At 41.8% G+C, this 23,287-nt stretch overlaps 1 protein-coding gene across 1 annotated transcript in view; it reads left to right on the top strand.

Moving 5' to 3' along the window:
* The first annotated feature begins 9,884 nt into the window (after positions 1-9,884).
* Positions 9,885-23,287, top strand: part of grin2aa (glutamate receptor, ionotropic, N-methyl D-aspartate 2A, a) — a 267,870-nt gene continuing 254,467 nt past the window's right edge. The window contains exons 1-3 of the mRNA XM_055651745.1: positions 9,885-11,909; positions 12,037-12,495; positions 13,660-14,076. Coding sequence (XP_055507720.1) covers positions 12,475-12,495; positions 13,660-14,076 — 438 coding nt within the window. The 5' untranslated portion in view covers positions 9,885-11,909; positions 12,037-12,474. The remainder of the gene's footprint in view (positions 11,910-12,036; positions 12,496-13,659; positions 14,077-23,287) is intronic.

Genomic DNA, 23,287 nt, shown 5'->3' with positions numbered 1-23,287 from the left:
GCCTATTACTTTTGCAGGAAATGCAACTCTTTCTGGAAAAATTAAATTGATTTATTCAGTGAATGAACTGATTATGTTAAATGTGAACAATCTCGTCTGGAAATGAGATTATATTGCACCTGTTTTAAAGGTGTTAAATTTGATGTCTCTGGAACAGATCGCGCACAAATCATTTCTGGGTGAAATTGAAGCAATCATGAAATTGAACCAGGCTCTTTTGTGAGCAATTCAGTAAGTGCAGTTGACCTTTTCCTGGTCTCACCCAATGCATCTAATTACACCATTATCCATGCAACACATGTTTTGAATTGTGCTAAAGTAGCTTTGAGCTCAGTAGGACTAGGTTAGCATCACACAGCTTTGTTGCTTTTCTTTCACAACTTAAAGGTTCACTCTGCTGGCATCCTACACTAAACAGCTTCTAAACCTACTGCAGGCTGGCGAGACACCCACTGAACACTCTTTTATCCACTCGTACCTTCACTCCCATCTCTGCCCCCCCCCCCACACCCACCCACCCACACACAACTAACAGCTGCAAATTAGTTTATTGTCAGATGTATCAGCCCACTAATCAGCATAGACATGGTGTGATGGATAGCCTGTTTCCCTGCTGCATCATTCTAAGACTCTATACTGGCTTCTTGTGAATGCAGGCAACAATTGACTGTGCTTAGATGTTCATTAATCTCATTAATGATATGACACATTTTCAAAAAGAAGGGCTTTGTGAATTATAAGGTATTCCTCATTCATGAAAGCCATATTTCCAGGAAGCACTTGTTCGCTTTAAGGGAGTCTACAATACTTCATATTATCAGCAGGGACATGTATTATAAAATTATAGACTCGTACAACACAGACTGGCCCTTTGGCCCAACTGACCAAGTTGCCCATCAACACTAGTTCCATTTTCCTGTGTTTGACCCACAGCCCAGTAAACCTTTCCTATCTATTCCGTCTGTTAAATATTGTTATTGTATCTGCCTCAACCACTTCCTCTGGCAGTTCATACCATTTACATACCTCCCTCTGAGTGACAAAAATGTCTCTCAGGTTTCAATTAAATCTTTCCCTTCTCACCTTAAACATATGCCATGTAGTTCTTGAATCCACAACCCTTGGGAAAAGACTGAGTGCAGTCTTTATCCTTTCTTTGCCCCTCATGGTTTTATACACTTCTATAAGGTCACCCCTCGGTCTCCTTTGCTCTAGGAATAAAGTCCTACTCTGCCCAAACCTCATTCCATAACTCTATCCCTCGAGTCCTGGTGACATCCTTGTAAAACTTATTTGTACTCTTTCTAGCTTAATGACTTCTTTCCTAGAGCAGGATAACCGGAGCTGTACACGATACTCCTAAGTGTGGCATCACCACCATTGTCTTGTTCAACTGCAACATAACAACCCAACTCCCATACTCGGTGCCCTGGCTGATGAAGGCCAGTGTGCCAAACACCTTCTTCACCATGCTGTCTACCTGTGACGCCACTTTCAGGAAATTGTGTATTTTACTCCAAGAGCCTTCTGTTTTACGATACTCTCCAGGGCCCTATTGTTCACTGTGAAAGTCCCACCCTGGTTTGACTTCTAAAACGCAACACTCACACTTATCTGAATTGTACACCATTTACTATTCTTTGTCCCACTGACATAGGGTCTCGAAGCAAAACATTGACATTCTATTGCCCCCACACATGCTGTTCAACCCAGAGTTCTTCCAGCAGTTAATTTTCGTTCCAGATTCCGGCGTCTACAATATCTTGTGTACGTGCATTCACCCCATCCAGCTAAGACATCATCTAACTGTATATGTAATAAGAAATAACATACTGATATAATATAGTTAAATAACTTGCATAAAACAAGAGAGACAATGCATAGGAAAACATATAACTGAGTTCAGTGTCCTACCATCAATGATTTTATTCCAGTTATTTCAATGGAGAGAAAATTATTCACTTAAAATAATCCTAAGTTGTGTTGAGTGAGTTTCTATCATGTTCAATGTACAAGAATGGAGGATGATGGAACATTTTCCACTTGCCTGGCTGTATGCAGTCCCAACAACAATTTAGAAGCTTGCGTTTTCCAGCTTGAGGTAACTCAACAGATTGGCATACATTCCAAACATTCAGTCCTCCCACCATTGATGTACCATAGCTCCACTCTGTGCCATCTGCAAAATTACTTTCCAGGACTACTCCAGTAGCACATCTCAAAACATTGACCTCTACACCAAGAAGGTCAAGGAAACAAGCTCATGGGAACGTCACTGATTCAATGCAAGTCGCACACCATCCTGATGGAAACATATCGGCCTTCCTTCGTCATTGTGTTTAAATCATGGAATTTCATTCACAACATCACCAGGATGACTGGAAAGGTTCAAGAAGATAGCTAGCTTATCACCACCACTTTTCCTTGTGCAATTTTGATGTCCAATAGTGTAAATGCTGGCCTCACCAATGAAACCCACATCCTCCAAATGAATGGAAAATAAAACTACCTGCCAACAGTGCTATTTATATCCAGCTTTACACAATAATTATTACATGAATTATAGTGGCATTAAATTTGTTGGGAACAAGTAGCCAGATTAATACATTAGTACCATCTGATTAAGTTTTGATGTTGAAGACTTGTCATGCTTTTCTGTGCTAATAAATATGAATGATTCCACCAACCCCCCCCCTTTAACAGTAGTAATTAATAATCATAAGAGACATTCTATGAAACAGCTATTCCATCAGTATTTTGCATATCAGACTCCACATTTCATTAACTACCAGAATTGCCACATTGATCTTGCTCTGAGAACTGAGTTCTTCATCTGCGAAGGAATATTTGACTGATTTGTGCTTGTGATTACCAGAATTACAACCAAATATGTTGTTTGCTTATGACAACAGCAGTGTGATACTGCCCCACTGTTTTGGGGGTTCTGTACATTTCCAACACACTGAACACCAATCATAACATTGCTGCCAGGCTTCTCATTTTACAGTATGCAGAGGTTGAGATTATTGCTTGATGGGCAAACTGGGAGATTACAGGACCCTTAAAAGGGCAGCTGGCAAAATGTAAGCTTCACATATTCCTTGAGAATCAAATACATTTTATCCATGTGAAACCAATCTTTGTGTATTGAAGATTCTTCACTATATATTAGGAATCAGAGACAAAGAATTATCATGGCAATCCTTTTTTCATGCAGAAAGTGTATATCAATCAGAACTGGTTTCAGTAATTGCTTACACACAAAAATTGGATTCAGTGGGTCAGACAGTGTCTCTGGAGAAAAGGAATCGGTGATGTTTTAGGTCGAGACCCTTCTTCAGACTGAGTGTCTGGGGAAAGGGAAACGAGAGATATAGACGGTGATAGAGAGAGATATAAGCACAAATGAATGAAAGATATGCAAAAAAAAAAGTAACAATGATAAAGGAAACGGGACATTTTTAGCTGTGGGCTAGGTGAAAATGAGTAACAGACAATGAGATTCAACAAGATGACTTTGAAAATAGTACAAGAACTGGGGTGGGGGAGGGATGGAGAGGGAATTAAGGGTTACTTGAAGCTAAAGAAATCAATATTCATACTGTTATGTTGTAAACTGCCCAAGCGAAATCTGCGGTGCTGTTCCTCCGATTGCGTTTGGCCTCACTCTGACAATAGACAGAAAGATCAAGGTGAGAATGGGAAGGGGAATTAAAGTGTTTGGCAACCGAGAGATCTGGTAGGCCCAGACAGATGAGTGAAGATAATTGCTTGTCGAGTATTGGTGACGTTTCGTAGTAAAGAACAGTCCCTGAGATATTGGGTGGAACCAGTGGTGTATTGATAACCACATGTAAATAAATAATGGAACCAACAAGATCCGAAATGTCAACCATCCCTTGACCTTTGCAAATGTTGCTGGAGTTCTTCCAGCAGTATAGTTTTTGCTCCAGATTTTAACTTCTGCAGTCTCATCTTGCATACTTATTACATCTACAAACTGAGCACACTTTTGCTGGCAATGGATAATCTACCTCTGTAGCTGTGACACTAACTTTGTGGTGGTCTAGAGTCAACCTTGGTTATTCAATCAATACTGCTGGTTTCTATGAAAGCGATCAGATTCCTCCTTACTAATCATTCCATGTTCCTTCCAGTCCAATTCTATAGACAACAATTTAAAAAATAGTTTTTTAGCTCAAGGTTAAGGGACATCGGCAACTCTCTTTCTAATAAATATCAATGCTAGCATGATATGATTACCAAACTTCACCAGATAACCACCTTTCTAAAATTATACTGGACAATGATATACCCTGTAACACTTTGTCCCCTCCCCCGCTTCACCCTTCCATGACCCATATGCACAGGTTGTAGCGAGCAGAGAACCACAAGTCTGCACTGACTTATGAGCACTGTTTTTTTTTCCCCCATAATGATCCTTTATTATTTCACTTGGACATTGGATTTGAGGAATTAAATCTACAAATTGGAATTAAATCTACACATTCTGGGGCAGCTCAATTCTTTTCTAAACATTCATCCATAAACCAAGAGGCTTTCTACATCTGAATTCTTGCGAGAGATAGGTCCGGACCTTGGACATCATTAGTTAGTGCAAATAAACTGGTTCGCTGAATTTGATGATTCTGGGCATGTTCATGGCACAGTGAGCCTAATATGTTCAGACTGGTTAAATTGGATGATGAGATGTTTTTAAAATAACTGGTAATAGTATTGATATGCAGTAAAACTCCAATAGTCTTTTGGGACTTTGGTAATGCTAAACTAGCAGATTTTATGTATTATTGGATATTACATGTATTAATAGCAAACACATTTCATTGCAGTTTTTGAGAGCATTTGGTGAGTTTAAATGGAACAGGAAATTTTAAAGGCACAATGTACTCCAGGCCTGGCTGTAAATCTACTCAAGTTCCTATCCCCTCATGTTCCAGCCACACTCCCACACCTTGATCCTGGCCACACTCCAGCCTATCAATTCTAGCCGCGTATCTTCATTGACCTTCAAGGCTTACATTCCTTACTCATGAATTAACCAGATGCGGGACCATCATGATTTCCAAACATTTGGTTACCGGATTATTGGAACTTGAAATAAAAAGATGCAATTTTGGCAGAAACGAGGATCTGTAAATGCTGGTTCACACAAATACAGCAATGATGGTGATGGTGTAAGTCAGTGGGTCAAGCAGCATCTCTGGAGAACATGGACAGGTGATGTTTCGGGCGGGCACCTATCTGCAGACTGATTGTAGGTGGGAGGGGAAGAAAGTTGTAAGCGAGAGTGGGGGCAGGTAATGACTGGACACAGGTGAGGAGGGTTTTCAATAGGCAGATGGTTGAAATAAAAGGGTAGAGATTAGAGCAGAAAGTATGAGTTATTCAGACTGAAGTTGCAAATTGTTAAGGCAGGAGAAGAAATGCAGGAGGGGGGTGTGAGTCCAGGTGGGGTGCAGGGGAAGAGGAGGGAGGGGGGGGGGGGGGCGGGGGGGGGGGGGGGGGGGAGAAAGGGGGTGGCCCCACTGGACATATCTATTTCACTTCTCTTTGTGTCCCTTCTCCATTCCTTCCTCTGGCTTCACATTTACAACTCTTCAATCTTTCTGTCTCACAATGTCTGATCTACACTGTCCCAGGCATCTGCCTATGATCTCCCTACACCTGTGTTCACATATTCCCTGCCATACTTTGTCCTGCCTCTCCTCTCTTCCAGCTTTCTACCCCCCACCCCCTCTACAATCAGTCTGAAGAAGGGTCGCAACCCGAAACATCGCCTATCCTTGATGTCCAGAGATGCTGCTTGATCCGCTGAAATGAAGTCGATGTTCTAACTCGGAAGCAAATGTGGAAGTAATGACCGGTTACTTTCCCTTTAAGTTGTTGGTGGTGTAGGTTGGGGAGATAATACTTAGGAAATCATGGCAGGTAATGGCAGTATATCCCACAAATATTACGGAGCGGGAAAGAGGACGGGGTGATGATTGAGAGATGGAAAGAGATCTCTGGAGTCGAGGGAGTGGAGATGGGGCTGTTATTTATTCTGCTATTGTGTCATAATAATAAGCAACTAGAGAAACATCACATAATGTTACTGGCCATGTATAGTGCCATTGACTAACTAACTAAATATATATATTTTTTAATCAATTAAGTGCTGTCTTGCCAGAAGCAACAGTTTTATGGGGTGTGTAAGAATGAGCATTGTATTGTGTACGGGAGGTGGTAGCAGTATGTTCTGGTCATACCCTGGATATTTGAAAGAGGCACAAGGAGTTGCAGATATAATTTAGCAAATCTAAAAACTCAGTACAGATCACATGCACCTTACAGTTTTCTTAGCATTTAATTTAGGATTTAAACCATTGAATTGCTCTGGAACTAAGTGGTAAATATATATATTGTGAGAGTAAAAGTTGAGTTAAGATAGACACAAAAGGCTGCAGTAACTCAGAAGGGCAGGCAGCATCTCTTGAGAGCAGGAATGGGTGACGTTGTCTGAAGAAGGGTCTCGTCCCGAAATGTCACCCATTCCTTCTCTCCTGAGATGCTGCCTGTCCCGCTGAGTTAATCCAGCTTTTTGTGTCTATCTTTGGTTTAAACCAGCGTCTGCAGTTCCTTCTTACACAAATTGTTGAGTTAGATTGTCATTTTCAAAGAAAGACATGTTCCATTTATATAAATCAAGAGTGTTTTATTGTCATATGTCCCGGATGGGACAATGACATTTTTACTTGCTGTAACACAAGATAGTATGTGAATATGTTAACATTGTACATAACGGGGGAAGAGAAAAAAAAGAAAAAGTTCAATAAATGACAAATGTAGTGCAATAATAATAGTCCTTTGCAGTTCACTTAGAGCGTATTGGTTGTTGTATTTAATAGCCTGATGGCTGTAGGGAAGATGCTGTTGCTGAACCTGAACGTTACAGTTTTCAGGCTCCTGTACCTTTTTCCTGGTGGCAGTTGTGAAATGAGTGTGTGGCCAGGATGGTGTGGGTCTTTGATGATTTGGGCTGCCTTTTTGAGGCAGCGACTACAATGAACCAATAAATGCAATTTCGACCTGCAGCATTTGGTGCTTGTTCAAGAAAATGGGCACCATCAGCAGTGATACTTGCATCCTTGGCAATAACCTAAAAATCCACTGCACACAAAAGGACAATGGATGATGAGGGAATGCATAGTTGGATTCTAGTAATTCGCTCAGAATTATATATAAACCGAGTTTAAAAAAAATCCAGTGATACCGTCAGTGCGAACAATTTCGATACCGTCAGTGCGAACAATTTCCAGAAGTAGCATATCATCATATCAATTTCCAGAAGTAGCAAAACAAAATCTAACAGTCCATTTATGTTCTGGCTGCAGGATTGTTGTAAAGCACAATACAATCTGCCGCGCATTCTCTTGGACGAGATAGAATTGATTCCACCCATCAAATATACAATGGTTAGCCTCCAGCAGTGCTGAATGGAGAAGCCGAATGATGTAAAAGTGGTTGTAGTTTCGACGTGGAGCACCATCGGCCCTCTATCGGCAGGGACGTTTGTTGGCAAGTATGTTGCAGGCGTTCCTTGCTTTGTCAGCTGTTGGCATTGTGTGCAAGAGGGGAGGCTCGCGGTGCTGAAAGTGACAGCTCCAGCGTAGAGATGGACGATTCCTCTACAGACTTTGAAATCATTTGTAGACTCGTGAGGAAGAACGGTGGGTGTTGGTGGCGGGAGGACATTTACGCCTTGCTATTGGCATTGAGTCGCATCCACTCCGTGGTGCCTCGTGTCGAATCCACCACGATGTGGTTAATGGGTTCTGAATACTTCCAAAACACTGCGCCCCGAATCCATGTACAATAATCAATTTTCCAGCCCCACCCCCACATTTACAGCGAATTCCATAATTGTTTGACACGCATGGATATCAGTGGTGACGTGCATGTGGTTCCCCCTGGGCTAAGTGCGCCAAGATAAGGACTGTAAACTGGGGCACGTCATTAAAATCTGCCATCACATGTCTTCATACCGGCCACACGTAAATTCAATGCCTCCAGTAACGGATCAAAAAACACATTCTCCGTATGTTACACCGTTTAAACAGCAGACCGCCAACACTTGATTTACGTTTACAACCTCAGTCGGGTGATCAGGGGCAGAATTAGCAAATAATGGTGCTGCAGCAGATCGTATTCCGAATGCACGGTGATGTGCTATTGTGTTATGCACATATAGGGGAGAGTTTAGTGAAACTACATGTGCGTTTTGAAATTGACGTATTTAAAAACATCAGGGCTATATGTTATAGAACGCATGGCAAATTCCACAGCAGTAGATAGAGCGCCTTTGAAGTAAGAAAATGCGCTTTACAGGAGAGTTAGCGAACCAAAAAAAGACCTGAGCCATATAAGGAGGCGTTAGAGCAATTACTGTCAAAATTGTAGGTTCTGGGGAAAGCTAGAGCTGTGGAGAGGCGCGGGGAGGCGTTTAAAGAGCTCTGGCAACTTGAAGAGTTCCAAAGCTTACAACGGTTCTGTCGAGAAGACATTGGGTTAATCCAGTGGGGAGGGTTGTACTGTTTCAGTAAGCCTTCATGGTTTCGAATAACTCCACTGATTTCTTCATCCCAGTTACCGTTTTCTCTCAATCCACCGGAAATGCATTGTTTTTCGAATATAATGCAAGTGGAATCGTGGGATACATTGCGGTCCGAATTGCAGAAGTCCACAATCGGCACCTGCACGGGTCGGGAGGTATTGTCAACGGTGGCAGCTGAAAAACGCACTGTACTGCTCACGGTGACACGGCCTTGAGTTTAGCAGCTCAGCGACTCGCGAGAAATCCAAGGTTTCATGTCCATGTATATTGTTGCCTTTTCCCTTGTATTCCTGCGCCTCCTCTCCAACTTTTACATTCGGGCAACGGTTGATTTATAATAAACGTGCCCACTGTCGGGGCAATGGTGATAAGGTGCAGTGCATCCATTTTAAGTAGTCTTCAGCAAACACTGCTATTCTCCATCCCGACAGAGATTGGAGACTGGGTCTTTATAGTCGGGCACCCTCCGCAAACCAACGGTACACAACACAGTGTTGCAGATACTGCTCCGTGGGGCTAATATAACCCGTTTCTTTTTATAACCGGTTTATAATGACCGTCCGTCTATTCGCAGTCCCAGCTTGCTCTTGTGCCCGGGATTGTAGCTGTGATCCCATGTCACGGTTGGTTGCATTTAAAACATACACTGCATTTCTTAATGAAGAGTGTATTGACCTGCAGATAAGACAAGAGAAAAGGAGGATAAATAATGACTTGTATTGCATGGATACCTTCATGCCTATTCTGGAAATAGGTTATTAACCCGCCACGGCGTCATTGATCATTTGTGTCATACAGCGAGATAGAGGTAACCAGTGCACCAGTCGCTCACGGTACGAAAGGCATTGAATGAATGAAATAACCAGCAGCACGATATGAAAAGCAGTCACCGGCCGCCAAAAAAAAAGAACTGGCACGTTGCTTTCAAGGGAGAAATTCCGAGGTACACGAGCAGCCTCCTAACATGTCAGGAAAGGGAGGGTGTGATTTCTAAACCCCTTCTCAAACCGACTGCCGACAGGCGACCATTGAGAGCGAACCTCCGAGCACTTTCTCTCCATATACAGTGCCCTCCATAATGTTTGGGACAAAGACCCGTCATTTATTTATTTGTCTCGGTACTCCACAATTTCAGATTTGTAATAGAAAAAAATCACATGGGGTTAAAGTGCACATTGTCAGCTTTTAATAAAGGCTATTTTTATACATTTTGGTTTCACCATGCAGAAATTACAGCAGTGTTTATACATAGCGCCCCCCCCCCCCCCCCCCCCCATTTTCAGGGCACCATAATGTTTGGGACACAGCAATGTAATGTAAATGAAAGTAGTCATGTTTAGTATTTTGTTGCATATCCTTTGCATGCAATGCTTGAAGTCTGCGATTCATGGACCTCCCCAGTTGCTGGGTGTCTTCTCTGGTGATGCTCTGCCAGGACTATATTGCAGCTTATGCTTTTTATGATAGCTAGTCCCTTTGGGGTTTCTCTTCAGTGTATATATAAGGCATGCTCAATTGGGTTCAGATCGGGTGATTGACTTGGCCACTCAAGAAATTAACACTTTTTAATTTTGAAAAACTAATTTATAGCTTTAGCTGTATTTGGGATCAATGTCTTGCTGTAGAATGAACCGCCGGCCAAATTTTGAGGTTTTTGTTTGAACTTGAGCAGATAGAATGTGTCTATACACTTCAGAATCCATTATGCTACTACCATCAGCAGTTGTATCACCAATGAAGATGTGAGCCAGTACCTTCATCAGCCATACATACCCAGGCCATAAAACCCCCACCACCGTGTTTCACAGATGAGGTGGTATGCTTTGGATCTTGGCAGTTCCTTCTCTCCTCCATACGTTGCTCTTGCCATCACTCTGACATAAGTTAATCTTTGTCATCTGTCCATAAGATGTTTTTCCAGAAAAGTGGTTGTTATTTTAAGTATTTCTAGGCAAACTGTAAACTGGCCATCCTATTTTGCGGCTAACCAGTGGTTTGCATCTTGCAGTGTAGCTTCTGTATTTCTGTTTATGAAGTCTTCTGCGGACAGTGGTCATTGACAAATCCACTCCTGAAGAGTGTTTCTGATCTGTCGGACAGGTGTTTGGGGAACCGTTAAATCTCTAGTAGGAAACCAACTGGCTTCGCCAATGAACGGCGATATCGTTGACTTGTATCAAACATCTTGCTGTTTTGTCAATCCGTGGTGTTGAGAGGTCATCATTGTCACATCATTTGTGCACACCGACTGCCGCCAGTGGAATTCGTGTCACAACTTTTCCAAAGATCTGTGGGACATCGAACCACACCAACCCTTCAAAAAACGGAGTTCCGATTTATCGGCCCATTCTGGCTGTGGTCAGCTAGACACGTGCAGTGGAGTCTAACTCTCACTCGGGTGGAGTCCACTCTAACCCACGTTATATCACTAAGCAAAACAGAAAGGGCCGTAGGAACTCAGTGGGTCAGGCAGCATCTGGGGTGAATGGACAGGCGGCGCTTCGGGTCGGGACGCGTCTTCAAAGCCTGAGCTTGTTCCGATACATCACAAAATGGGTTACTTCTAAGCTTTGGGCATCTGGCTTTCAAGGCAAGAGGTGTGAGAGGCATCACAGCGGAAAGGAGAACTGAGCGCTCCACGTCGATCTGAAACATTGGCGGGTTGACTCCTTATCTCGATCCTATCTCCTGTATCTTAGCCACTTCATCCTTTCGGGAATGTAATTGAAATGGAGAACTCCATCAATAATCCGTTGTAACTGATACGAACTATTTGGCGTGACATTCCATTTTTAGTAAATAGGTCTTTGAACACACAGTTACACATGGACCGTCTCTTTGGCACGCACGCACACAGTTGTAATTCACATTGTCTCCATAAGGATGTGTCGTTGACCGGTTCCTCAAACGGAGAGCCCAGGAATCTACGGTATTGCAGTCTCGACTGAGACAGACTGAAGGATTTCGACAGAAGCTCCCGAGAACGGCAGCGTGAAATGCAGGAGTTCAGCTAGTTTGGTTGCAATTTTTGCTGGCATTTTTCAAGACTGATTCTCCAAGATAGCTCTGTCGAGTTTGCCGCCTCCAATGGGAGTCCTCTGCGCGTTCACATTTCCACAATGAAAGCGAATAGTCTGGCGGCACATTTCAGGAGAATGCTGCATAGATGCATTAGCAGGCGCGCCGGTCCCAGGAACAATTATTGGCGTGGTTGCGGTGGTTTTCAGTACAAATGGGTTTCCTTGCGACCTCATTTTTGAGTTTCCAAGCTGCAGCTATGTGGAAGAATGATGCTGTAAGTACGCCTGCCGCTTTTCTCGTGCGTTTGTGCAAACACTCTGATTGCGATTGTTATACTTTGCTGTGCTCAGCTCTTACTCCGAAACGCACACGTTCATATGATTTCATTTTCTACGTTGCAGGTCTTTGTTTGCACAAAATGTCATCTGCTGGGTCTAAGTCTCGCTATATTGAAACTGAGGTCCATTTGTCCTGTATAGAAATCAGCTCCTGTTTCCTCGTTTCTACCAACGTGTGCACTGCTAATTATATTTAAACCTACAAACGGTATCGGGAATTTACGTTATTGCTTTGATGAGACTTAAAGCAAAAAAGAAGTGGTGGAAAACATGCAGCACGTTTCTCTTCTCTTAATCGGGCTCACTGCATTTTATGCCCATTGTAGACCAACTTTGCATACTTTCATACTTCGTTAGTTCCTGGTGCAAGAACAGCTGCCGAACACAAAGGGAATACATTGGATCTTAAAGCGGCCATCTGTGAGGATGCAACGGTCCGCAAAACAACCCTAGGTGTTGCGAGCCAAGATATGAAAACCTTTCCAACATGCCAGCGAGCAAATGCATTTCGTGATGTCCAAGGTATGTCACATCTATTGTGTCACACACATCATCATGCTTAAAACTGCCCATGCCGACTACAACTGTAGGGGGCACTAGAGCTTCTCATCTCAAACTACTAACGCAGCCCGTGTGAAAGAATTTATCTTTAGAATAAACTTCATCCCAATTTATTTCATGTTGTTATCGGCCGATCGCCTATCAACATGAATGTCTTTTGTGCCTTACCCATGCGTGTCGAGAAAATTTAAAGCTTGCAAAAATATATATAATTGCTTATCCGCTCGCTATTAAAATATCCAAAACACGCTTTCTATGTTAACATTTAATGTTCGGCGTTTCGAAAGATTATTGATTTAAAAAAAAAATCAATGGCACCTGTTTGTTTTAAAATGGCACGAAGGAGAACAGATCCTCCACTGATTCATCCGTTCATTATGTTGGATAAAACACCCACTTGGGCGAATGATTTATTCCGTGACTTCAGTGACTAAAATAGCTCCTCGAGACGTCGTTTAAGTTGATCTACCGTCCCTACCACTGCAAACCCTTCCGGCATGGGGCAACGGTTGCACATATAACTCCCCATCAGCCGCTCCCCTCCGTTAATTGAAATGTCTGTGCGTTTCTTAAATTGCCCTCGGACCATGTGGTGCATTATCGCAACGTGTCCAGTAACCGGTGTCCCAAATGTTGCATCGAATGTCAGATTGGAGGTGACAAGTTAGTGAGCTATGCCGCCGCATAGTGTCATGCAGCAATAAAAAGCAAGCATGACTGACGCTGGGAAAGGATGCGATTAAAAAAAAAATGTGTTACGGAACGTGACCCCAGTTGATTTATCACCACCAGTTCCAAATTATTCGCGGGGTGTCGTAAAGCCTTCCGATATTCTTATAAAAAAAACCTGTCCTGAATACTCAGTAGTATGTAAATTAGGTCAGATGCCTTTTTTTGGTCTTCATGACGAGGGAGGAAAAAATCTCCCAGAATATGCGGAGACTGCGGTTTCCTTTGTCCTTATTTGGAGAATAGATGCACTTTTCCACTTTGATGTCCCGTTGATGCTTATTAAATCTAAAAAGGGGGGGAGGGGGGGGGGGGAGAGTGGAAGAAGAAAAGGTGTTTTTTTTCTTTCTATTCCCGGTGCAATTTGCAGATTTTTGGTCATCTTCACCTTTGCAGGGGATGGAGCTTCCGAAAATGGGACGCCTCGGATTTCTTGCAGTGGTGGTTCTCGATCTGCTTATATTCCACGTGGATCTAATCGGAGGGCAGCAGGGTTACCCGACCCTCAACATCGCCATCATTATGGGCAGAAGCCCCGACAGCACGGGATTTAAGGATGTGTGGATCAAGGAAGATGCCCCCGACTTTCCCAATGATGTCAACGTGGTGAGTGTGGCGGTGAACCATACCGACCCGAAGAGTATCATCACCCACGTGTGCGATTTGATGTCGGGCACCAAGATCCACGGCGTGGTGTTTGGCGATGACACCGACCAGGAGGCTATCGCTCAGATTTTGGATTTTATTTCCTCTCAGACTTATATCCCCATCCTGGGAATTCACGGTGGCTCATCCATGATCATGGCAGATAAAGTAAGTGCATTGGAACTGTTTGCTATCGCGTTCTTTTTACAGGAGTATTCGTCCCTTACTAGTCAATTGAAAACTTCCTTCTAGACTTGGAAGTGTGTACTGATCTCCCTGGCGTATGCGGACAAGTAAGGTAATAGCACCATCTCTGTGTCAAATACCCACAGAATCATCCCAGCCACTGTAAAATAAGGGGTTGATAACGGAGCCGATCTTTATTTTGCCCGGCACACGTTTCCCTTTGCTCTGACTAACATTGGCTTGCATGAGGGATGGATATTTGCTGAAAATCACTCAAAGATCAAGGAGCAATGCTGGTTTCTAACCGTTCAATAATGCATTCCCCAACACGCTCGGGTCGTTCGCAAGTTTGAGAGCATTCGGTTTGAACAGGCAGCACGCAGCTTTGACTTCGCCATGTGTTCTGATACTTTAATGTGTCAACCTCTGTATTATGCCCGTTCTAACGCAGCCAGGAGGACGGCGAGGGTGTTGATGTGGTTCTACGAGTGAGGGGGCGCAGTGGAGTTACATTTCACTGAATTCATTCATGCACTCACTCCAATGAGTCAGGCTTGGATTTGCAAACGAATCAACTCAAAACCACAGTAGTTGCCGAAAGTTATTTTAAGAAGGCAATCTAAATACATTGCGCAAGACAATAACTAAGGATTAGCAGCAACGATTTTTGAAAAAAATAAAATAAAAGTGGATTGTTGAGGTTAAGTAATCTTATTTGGAGCGCCAATCAATTAGCATTTATCTAAATGGTTCCGGCCTAAATGCATTGTTGGTTGAACTCGCAAATTTAACAACATTTACTCTGAAGTTACTGTGTCAACAAGGAGCAGAAAATCAAAAATAATAATAGAATAGTTGCGGAAATTTAAATCCATTTGGACCTTCGCCATGCATATTTTGGAGACTCTAATTTCAGTTTAGGTAAACTTTCTCTTGAATTAGCCACGCTTCCTTGGGAAAGCTTTCTAAAGAAATGCATAACGAAATGTAGGATACACGTGAAAGCTACAAGAGTGCAGGAAACATGTTCCCAATGTTTGGGGGGAAGGGGGCAGACCTGAGGCCACAGTTTAAGGATAAGGAGTAAGCCATTTAGAACGGAGATGAGGAAACACTCGGGTGGAAGGCGGTGGAGGCCGGTTCTCTGGATGCTCTCAAGAGAGCTAGATAGAGCTCTTAAAGATAGCGGAGTCGGGGGATATGGGGAGAAGGCAGGAACGGGGTACTGATTGTGGATGATCAGCCATGATCACATTGAATGACGGTGCTGGCTCGAAGGGTGGAATGGCCTACTCCTGCACCTATTGTCTATTGTAAAGCATAATTCTGAACAGGTGATACACTCTGTCTTAACTTCAACCTGAAAATATGGATAAATGGAAACAGACATCTGTCCAGCCCCGAATCAAAATCCTGGGACATATAGTAATTATATATATATTCTCTCAATTTGGCCGAACATGGAGCAAACATTGAATTATTCCATGATTATAATCTGCATTGTGATTGAGATGTATATTAAAATGATTTTGGCATCAGGTGTGAGAATAATGACAAGCTGGAAATTCTAATATATTTATAAAGTATAGATTACAATAAAGGAATAATTTAACTGAATGTTTCTTTACAACACTCATATCCTATATTCTTCTTCAAAGTTTGTCAATTGGAAATAAATTGTTTTTCTAACATTAAATGTATATACAGTAACAGGTAAAGCATGCGGGTATCAAAAACGTGAATAGAAAAAATAATTTTAGAAGAAGCAAATGATTTCAATAAACTCATCATGAAAAAGGGGGTAAGATCACGATAAAATATTAAACTGTTATTCATAACCCAGAGAAGTCACGAAGTGATAATGTAAAGGATGTTTATGCGATGTCAAGAATGAATGGAAATGACTGCTGAAGGATTGAAGCAATGGAGTTCTCCAGTGAAAGAAAAGGGGAACAGTTAATTATTTTTAAGGAATGTTTAGGGAAAAGGATATTAATTCAATATCTAATTATGAAAGTACAATTAATATTCGGCATAGCTTTGGTTTTCTAACTGCATGTACGTCCCTACGGGCTGTGTAGTAAAGCTTGAATAGAGGGAAAAATTATAAAACGGAATAGATTTTGTTCAGAATTCATGATCAGATTGGAGACTTGGGGACAGAAGCAAATCTCTCTGAAGTGGGGTGCATTAAAGAATGGCTGGAATATCTGTTTTATCTGGCAGGTTAAGTGAACAAAAGCAATCATTTCTGGATCGGAAGCTATACGCCATGACTTGCTGAAGACAAAGGGTGCAACCATCTGTATGGGTGATCGGTTTAATGGGTATTAAACACTTCTTGTAAACATTGAAAGTGTTAAGATGAATTGAAGTTTTAAAACAAACTTAGAAAAATGCAGGCTAATCGGTTCATTTGTGGATGGAGGAGGAGGGTGTAACAAAGTAAACTACACTATGGGATGTGTTGCAGGCATGACAAAATAAGTACTTCTTAATGAGAAAAAACCCACAAATAATTTCGGGACTGCAAGTGTTGTATTAGGGATGAATCTGGGGGTCCTGTATGACACATAAATGGTTATTTTACAGGCACAGTAAGTCACAAGGACGCAAATGGATTGTTAGTTTTCATTGCAAAGGGTATGAAGTTTAAAGTAGGGAGTTTTGATGCAAACTTACATTGACACTGGTGAGATCATAACTGACGTACTATGTAAAGTCTTGGTCTCCATCTTAGTCATAGTGACATAGAGCTTGGAAACATACCTTTCAGCCAGCAAATCCATGCTGACCATCAATCACCCATTTACATCAATCTCATTTTATTCTTTCTGTAGTCCCATCAACTTCCCTTGGAATTTATCACTCGTCTGCTCAATAACCTAACAACTAGCACATCTTTGGAGCATGGAAGGACACCTGGGTACATGAAAGCCATATGGAAAACATGCAAACTCCACACAAACAACATTGGAGGTCAGCATCAAACTCGTGTCATTGCAATTGGTGAGACATTAGCTCTGCCAGCTGCATCACTGTACTGCCCTAAAGGATCTTAAGGACAGGTACACTAACTCTGGGACTGTGCACCAAGCATATTGCTAGGGTAAAGTTGTTCGCATTTGAAGAATGATGGAATAGATTATTTTTTTTACTCATTTGAGTTGAGAAGGTAAATGGGTGATCTTAAGAAAGCATACATAATTTTTGAAGGGGATTAGATGGTTGAAAGATGTTTCCCAGAGAGGGCGTTATCTAGGACAACATTTAAAGATAGCAAATTGCCCATTTGTGGGTGAGGCTGAGGAGGAGCTGTTTACTCAGAGGGCCATTAAGCTCCCTAGCCGAGAGAGCGAGGAGTGGAGTCATTCAATATATAAGATTGATACATTTGAATTGCAGTGGAATCAATTTGCATGCAGGAACATGGCGTTGAGGCTCAAACTGGATCAGCCGTGATCTCTAAAAACCAATCGTGAAGGATTTAAAAATGTTTTTACTGCTTGCCAATATTTGAATTCTCTCAAAACATTTTGGACCATGTGGGTTTTGGAATCAGTTATGATACAGCTCAATCCAAGATGTCTACATTGAGATTCAATGTGAATGACCACTAATCACAGTACAATCATCTAGGGACTAGGATTTTAATGCAGAATCTGAGACCAAAAACTGGGTTCAAAATGCAGGAACCAGAATGTTTACATGAGGAGGTTAACATCCAACTTGGGCTGTGGAAGATGTCAAATGAACCACCAGAGGATTCATGTCTGAACTCTGTTGCTGAATGATGCATGTCTGAATTCATGCTGTTTCCCATCCATGTCAACAAACCAATCCCAAACCAGATCCCTGTAAGCTTGTTGAATTAATAGGAAGCCCCAAAGTAGGGATTAGAACAACTACCAATTAAATTTTAAAGTTAACAGTTAAAGTATAATTTGGCCGATGAATGATAAAATTTTGTCTTCTGGCTCTGGAGGGAGACAAAATTTTGATATACAATCAAAATGATTAGAATTGGCACATTGAAAATCATTGGATGGATGTCACATTTAATGCAGAGACAACATGGAGAATTGATTAAACTAAGTAAGCAAAACGAAAAACTGCATAGTCATGGCAGTGAAAGTTAATCATTATGCAAAATATATCAGACATTCTAAGTACCATGATTAAAAAAAAATGAATAGAATAGAATAGAATCTTTATTTGCCACGCAACCAGGGTTGGTGGTATTTGGGTTTGGTACATGATGGTACACTGCTTTAGTTACATACAACTAATAACACAGATCACCGTAATAAAGTGCATCCATACCACATCACAAATCACAAATCTCACCAACAATACATAGTGCAAAAAATCAAACAAAGACCATAGACAAGACACTGTATACATCAAAAGTCATATTATTGTCTGATTATTGGACGTAATTGAGAGTTCTTATTGCTGAGGGGAAGAAACTGTTTTTAAAGCGGGTGGTTTTAGTAGCAAGTGACCTGAGGCGCCTCCCTGAAGGGAGAGACTGAAAAAGGTGATTTGCTGGATGGGAGTGGTCCAAGATGATCTTTTTTGCCCGTTTTGAGGTACGTTGGAGATAAATGGAATGGATTGAGGGGAGGGGGGAGTTGATGATCCTGGAGGCCTTGGAGACAATGCGCTGTATTCTGTGTAGTGAGTGACTATCGGTGTTACCGTACCAGACTGTGATTGAGGAGGTGATGATGCTTTCAATGATTGATTGATAGAAACGGACCAGGAGGTGTTTATGGACTCTGAACTTTTTGAGCTGTCTGAGGAAATATAGGCGTTGTTGACCTTTCTTGATGACGTGGTCTGCATTGATGTGCCATTTTAGATTATTGGAGATATAGGTGCCTAGAAACTTAAATGAGTTCGTGGAGGTTATGGGGTGAGAGTTGACATGGACCGGGGGTTTGTGGTTTTGATTGCGTCTGAAATCTATGATGATTTCTAAGGTTTTTGAAGTATTAAGCTGGAGGTTGTTGTCTGCGCACCATTTGACTGCGCTATCGACTGTTAGATGGTATTGTGATTCTTTGTTGTCTGAGATGAGGCCAATTATTGTTGTGTCGTCTGCATATTTAAAAATTTTAACTGAGCTGCATTGGGATGTGAGGTTGTTGGTGTAAAGTGAGAAGAGCTGGGGTGACAGAACGCACCCTTGGGGGGCTCCTATGTTGAGAGTCAGAGGGCTGGAGAGTTTTTCACCCACCTTGACTCTTTGCTGTCTGTTTGTTAGAAAGTGTAGAATCCAATGGCACATGGCTGGGTGAATGCTCATGTCCAACATTTTATTGTAGAGTTTAATCGGATGTATAGTATTAAAGGCCGAGCTAAAATCTATAAACAGGATGCGTGCATAGGTGTTCGGTGATTCCAGATGATGTAGGGAATAGTGAAGAGCTAAGTTGATAGTATCCTCAACAGACCGGTTGGCACTATATGCAAATTGGAAAGGGTCCATGATGGGGGCAGTGTGAGTTTTCAGATGGGTGAGGACTATGTGCTCAAAGGCCTTCATGGCGACTGATGTTAATGCCACAGGTCTATAATCGTTCAGGCAGCTCACCTTGGAGGACTTGGGCACAGGGATGATAATGGATGATTATGGATGAAAAGAAAGATATTGGAAATCCGAAGTAAAAAAAGAGTATTGTGGAAATACTCAGAAAGTTAGACAAATGATACGAGGTTAGAAAGTTAAACATACATGAACAGAGTTAATGTTTCAGGTCAATGATTTATCATAGAGGATCTGGTAAAAGATCATTAATCAGTAATATTAACTGTTGCTGTTCTCTGTTCCGGTCTCTGTCCCTCCATCTCTTCTCTGACTGTTTCTCTCTCTCTCTCTCTCTCTCTCTCTCTCTCAAGCTCCCTCTGCCTTTCTCCTCCCCTATTCTTTCTCGCTCTCTCTATCTCACCCTCTCTCTCTCTCCATCTGTCTCCCTCTTTCTTCTTTCTCTTTCTCTCTTCCCACTGACTCCCCCTCATTCTTTTTCTCTCTCTCCCGCTCCCTTTCTCTCTCTCTCCCTTTCCCTCCCTCTCCTTTCCCAGAATTGTCTGTCTTTATTTTATGAAGTATTCACCCAGGTTAACCTGGATATACACGCAACAGATAGTAAGGGAAGAAGAGTGATCTGAAGCACATAGTGGATGAGAAATGGTTAGAAATGTATAAACATTTTAGGATGAAAAAAACATCCAGCGTAACTCCTTGATCTTGATTTTTGCCACACCCCACCACCCCCATCCCCCATTGCAATTAAATGCCAACGCACTAGTGTGCTTTCTTTGGCTCCCTTCCGATATGGTTGAAACATATTTTATGAACTATTGTGTTCAGTCAACCTCTTCAGTGAATTTGCTGGGAAGAACCTTACAGGCTCTGGTACATTCGCAATATAGAAATTACTAGTAATCCCAGATATGATATGAATTCTGTATAAGACTCCCAATGTATGATATGGCAAGAAGGATATTTGCACTATATTTTCTTGTGGTATAAGAAAAGTGATATTTTCTTATATCAATAACTACCCAATCCAGAACAAAATAGTTCATTGACATGAGACATCCACTGAGATCCACCCAGTTAATTTAATTGTTGCATTCATCTATAACGGCACCATGTTGTTTACACTGATTTCCCCCCCCCCCCCCATTAAAGATATTGTTGCCTTACTTTATTTACCATTGGTAACTCAACTTACAAACTTGGTCTTTGGGTTACCTTTCAGTTCTTTTTTTGAGAGATTGCTATGTTTGCAGAAGCTATCATATGGTGGTGTAAAGGCCTGTCCCATTGTACGAGGTAATTCAAGAGTTCTCCCGAGTTTTCCCCTGATTCGAACTCTGAGAATGTCCGTTGCGGGTCCTTAGGCGTTCGTGGATGTCTAGTAGCGGCTTGTACGAGTAACGGTAGGTACTCGGGGAAATCCGGCAAACTCGTGACGTTTTTTCAACACTGAAAATTGTCCACAAGTAAAAAAAAAAAAAATACTCGTGATGAAAAAAATGGTTACTTTTTACTCGTACGAGCCGCTACGAGACATCCACGAACTCCTATGGACCCGCTACGGACATTCTCCGAGTTCGAATCGGGAAAACTCAGGAGAACTCTTGAATTACCTCGTACACTGGGACAGGCCCTTTACATTCCTGATGTGGTGTCTTGAGCTTTGGATAATCAATACAGTCAGATCTGTTCTTGTACTTTTGCTTTCAGTCGTGTTGGTTGTGCAATGCACCGAGAGTTTAGCACTCACAGTATTTTATGGTATTTACAGCACACCAACAGATTCATATCCGTTATTATACTCCAAACACAAGTCTCCTGCAGTCCTTCTCCATCAAGATATCTTTCATTCCTCCCTCATGTATTTATCCAGCTTCCCCTTATGCATCTGTGAGAGCAACTTCAAGAACTTATATTGGTAGTGGTGCTCATTTTCTAAATATCCGATACGATAATCCCTTTATCTGATCTCTAATGTAAAGATTTTCTCCATCTGTCCTTTGGGAACATACATTCAATGGGAGGATATTGAGTTGTTGAAGAATAAGGGGACATGGAGCGTATGTCCACGGGGGTTGCAAAATGGGTTAATAAGGTGATTGTAGGAGCAAAATGGAAAGGCCACGCGGAGTTTTGGTGTTTAAGGTAATGGGTGATTTATTAAGACTGGTCATTGCGAAAGCTGACCTCCTGGTGCGCACCAGTCTTAATAAATCGCCCAATACTTCAACCACCAATTCCACGTGGCTTTTCCATTGTGTTCCTACAGTGCTTATGAAGTGCGAAGGCAAAGAATATCAGAGTGAGGAGATTGAGCCTGAGTAGTATGTGCAGTTTTGGTCACCACATCAAGACAGGGATATGATTGCACTAGAAAGAGTGTAAAAAAAGATTGGAATGATTTGAGTATTAGGAAGGATTGAGTATGCTGGACCAGCTACCTGAGGGGCAATGGATCAAGTGCTGGAAGGTGGAATTTGGGTGATACCTATTTGACAGGCAGAGGCAGAATAAACCAAGCCTCCTTCTGCATATGTTGTCTCTAATTCAAACCTTTGCGTAAACTTAAAAGCTTCTTCTGTCAGTCCTATCATCCCTCATCCACCCCTTTTCTGGAGAAAAAGGTAATCCCAGGATGTTCAGCCTTTCTTCGTAGTAAATAATGTTTCACCCCGTACCATTCATATGAATCTTTTGCCTGTGGTTAATGGATAAGCAAATGGAGGAGTAATCCAAAGAAAATGAGTTCAGATTCCATCTTGATAATTTGAGAATTTGACTGCAGATTTTCATGATTTTTAAATAATCATGAACTGTTTCTCTGTTTTCAATCTAATAATCAAGTAAAGGAATAAGTTTAGTTGAATTTAGTTTAGAGATACAACGTGGAAACAGAGCCTTCGGCTCACCGAGTTCTCGCACGGGACCAGCGATCCCCGTGCACTAACTCTATCCTATACACTAGGGACAATTTACAATCTTTACTGGTCAATTAACCTACGAACCTGTACATCTTTGGAATGTGGGAGGAAACCAGACCACCCAGAGAAAACCCACACGGTCACAGGAAAAACGTACAAACACTGTACAGACAGCACCCTTAGTCGGGGGTCAAACCCGGGTCTCTGGCGCTGTAAGGCAGCAACACTACCGCTATGCCACCAAGCTGCACAGAATTGCTTTTTTTTTTTTTTTTACAAGTATTAAGATACAACATCTAATTAGTTTTTACCTAATTGTCTTTGGTACTGTGAATCTTTACATTAATTTAAAATCGGGTTATATTGTCAATTAAGTTTCTGCATGAAGTAGGCTTGATCATAAGAAAGATACATGATTTGTATTTGCATGATCCATGAGGAAGTCACAGTTAGTTTGATAATTTTACGCAGGATGTTTCAAACACGAGCAATGTCCCAAGATTCACATTCTACAACATCCACATCATCTATCTCTATTTATTCATTCACAGGATGTGGGTGTCATTCGAAAGGAGAGAATTTAATATTCATAACTAATTAGCCTTGAACTGAATCTCTTGTTAGGCTGCTTCAGAGGGCAGCTAAGAGTCAAATGCATTGTTTAGTGTCAAGTGTATGCTGGTCAGAGTCGAGTCTTCCTTCCCGAAAATACTTTGGTGGACCA

Source organism: Leucoraja erinacea, chromosome 20 (genome assembly GCF_028641065.1).
Source record: "Leucoraja erinacea ecotype New England chromosome 20, Leri_hhj_1, whole genome shotgun sequence".
Lineage (NCBI taxonomy): Eukaryota > Metazoa > Chordata > Chondrichthyes > Rajiformes > Rajidae > Leucoraja > Leucoraja erinaceus.
This window is presented reverse-complemented; position numbering and strand designations above follow the sequence as displayed.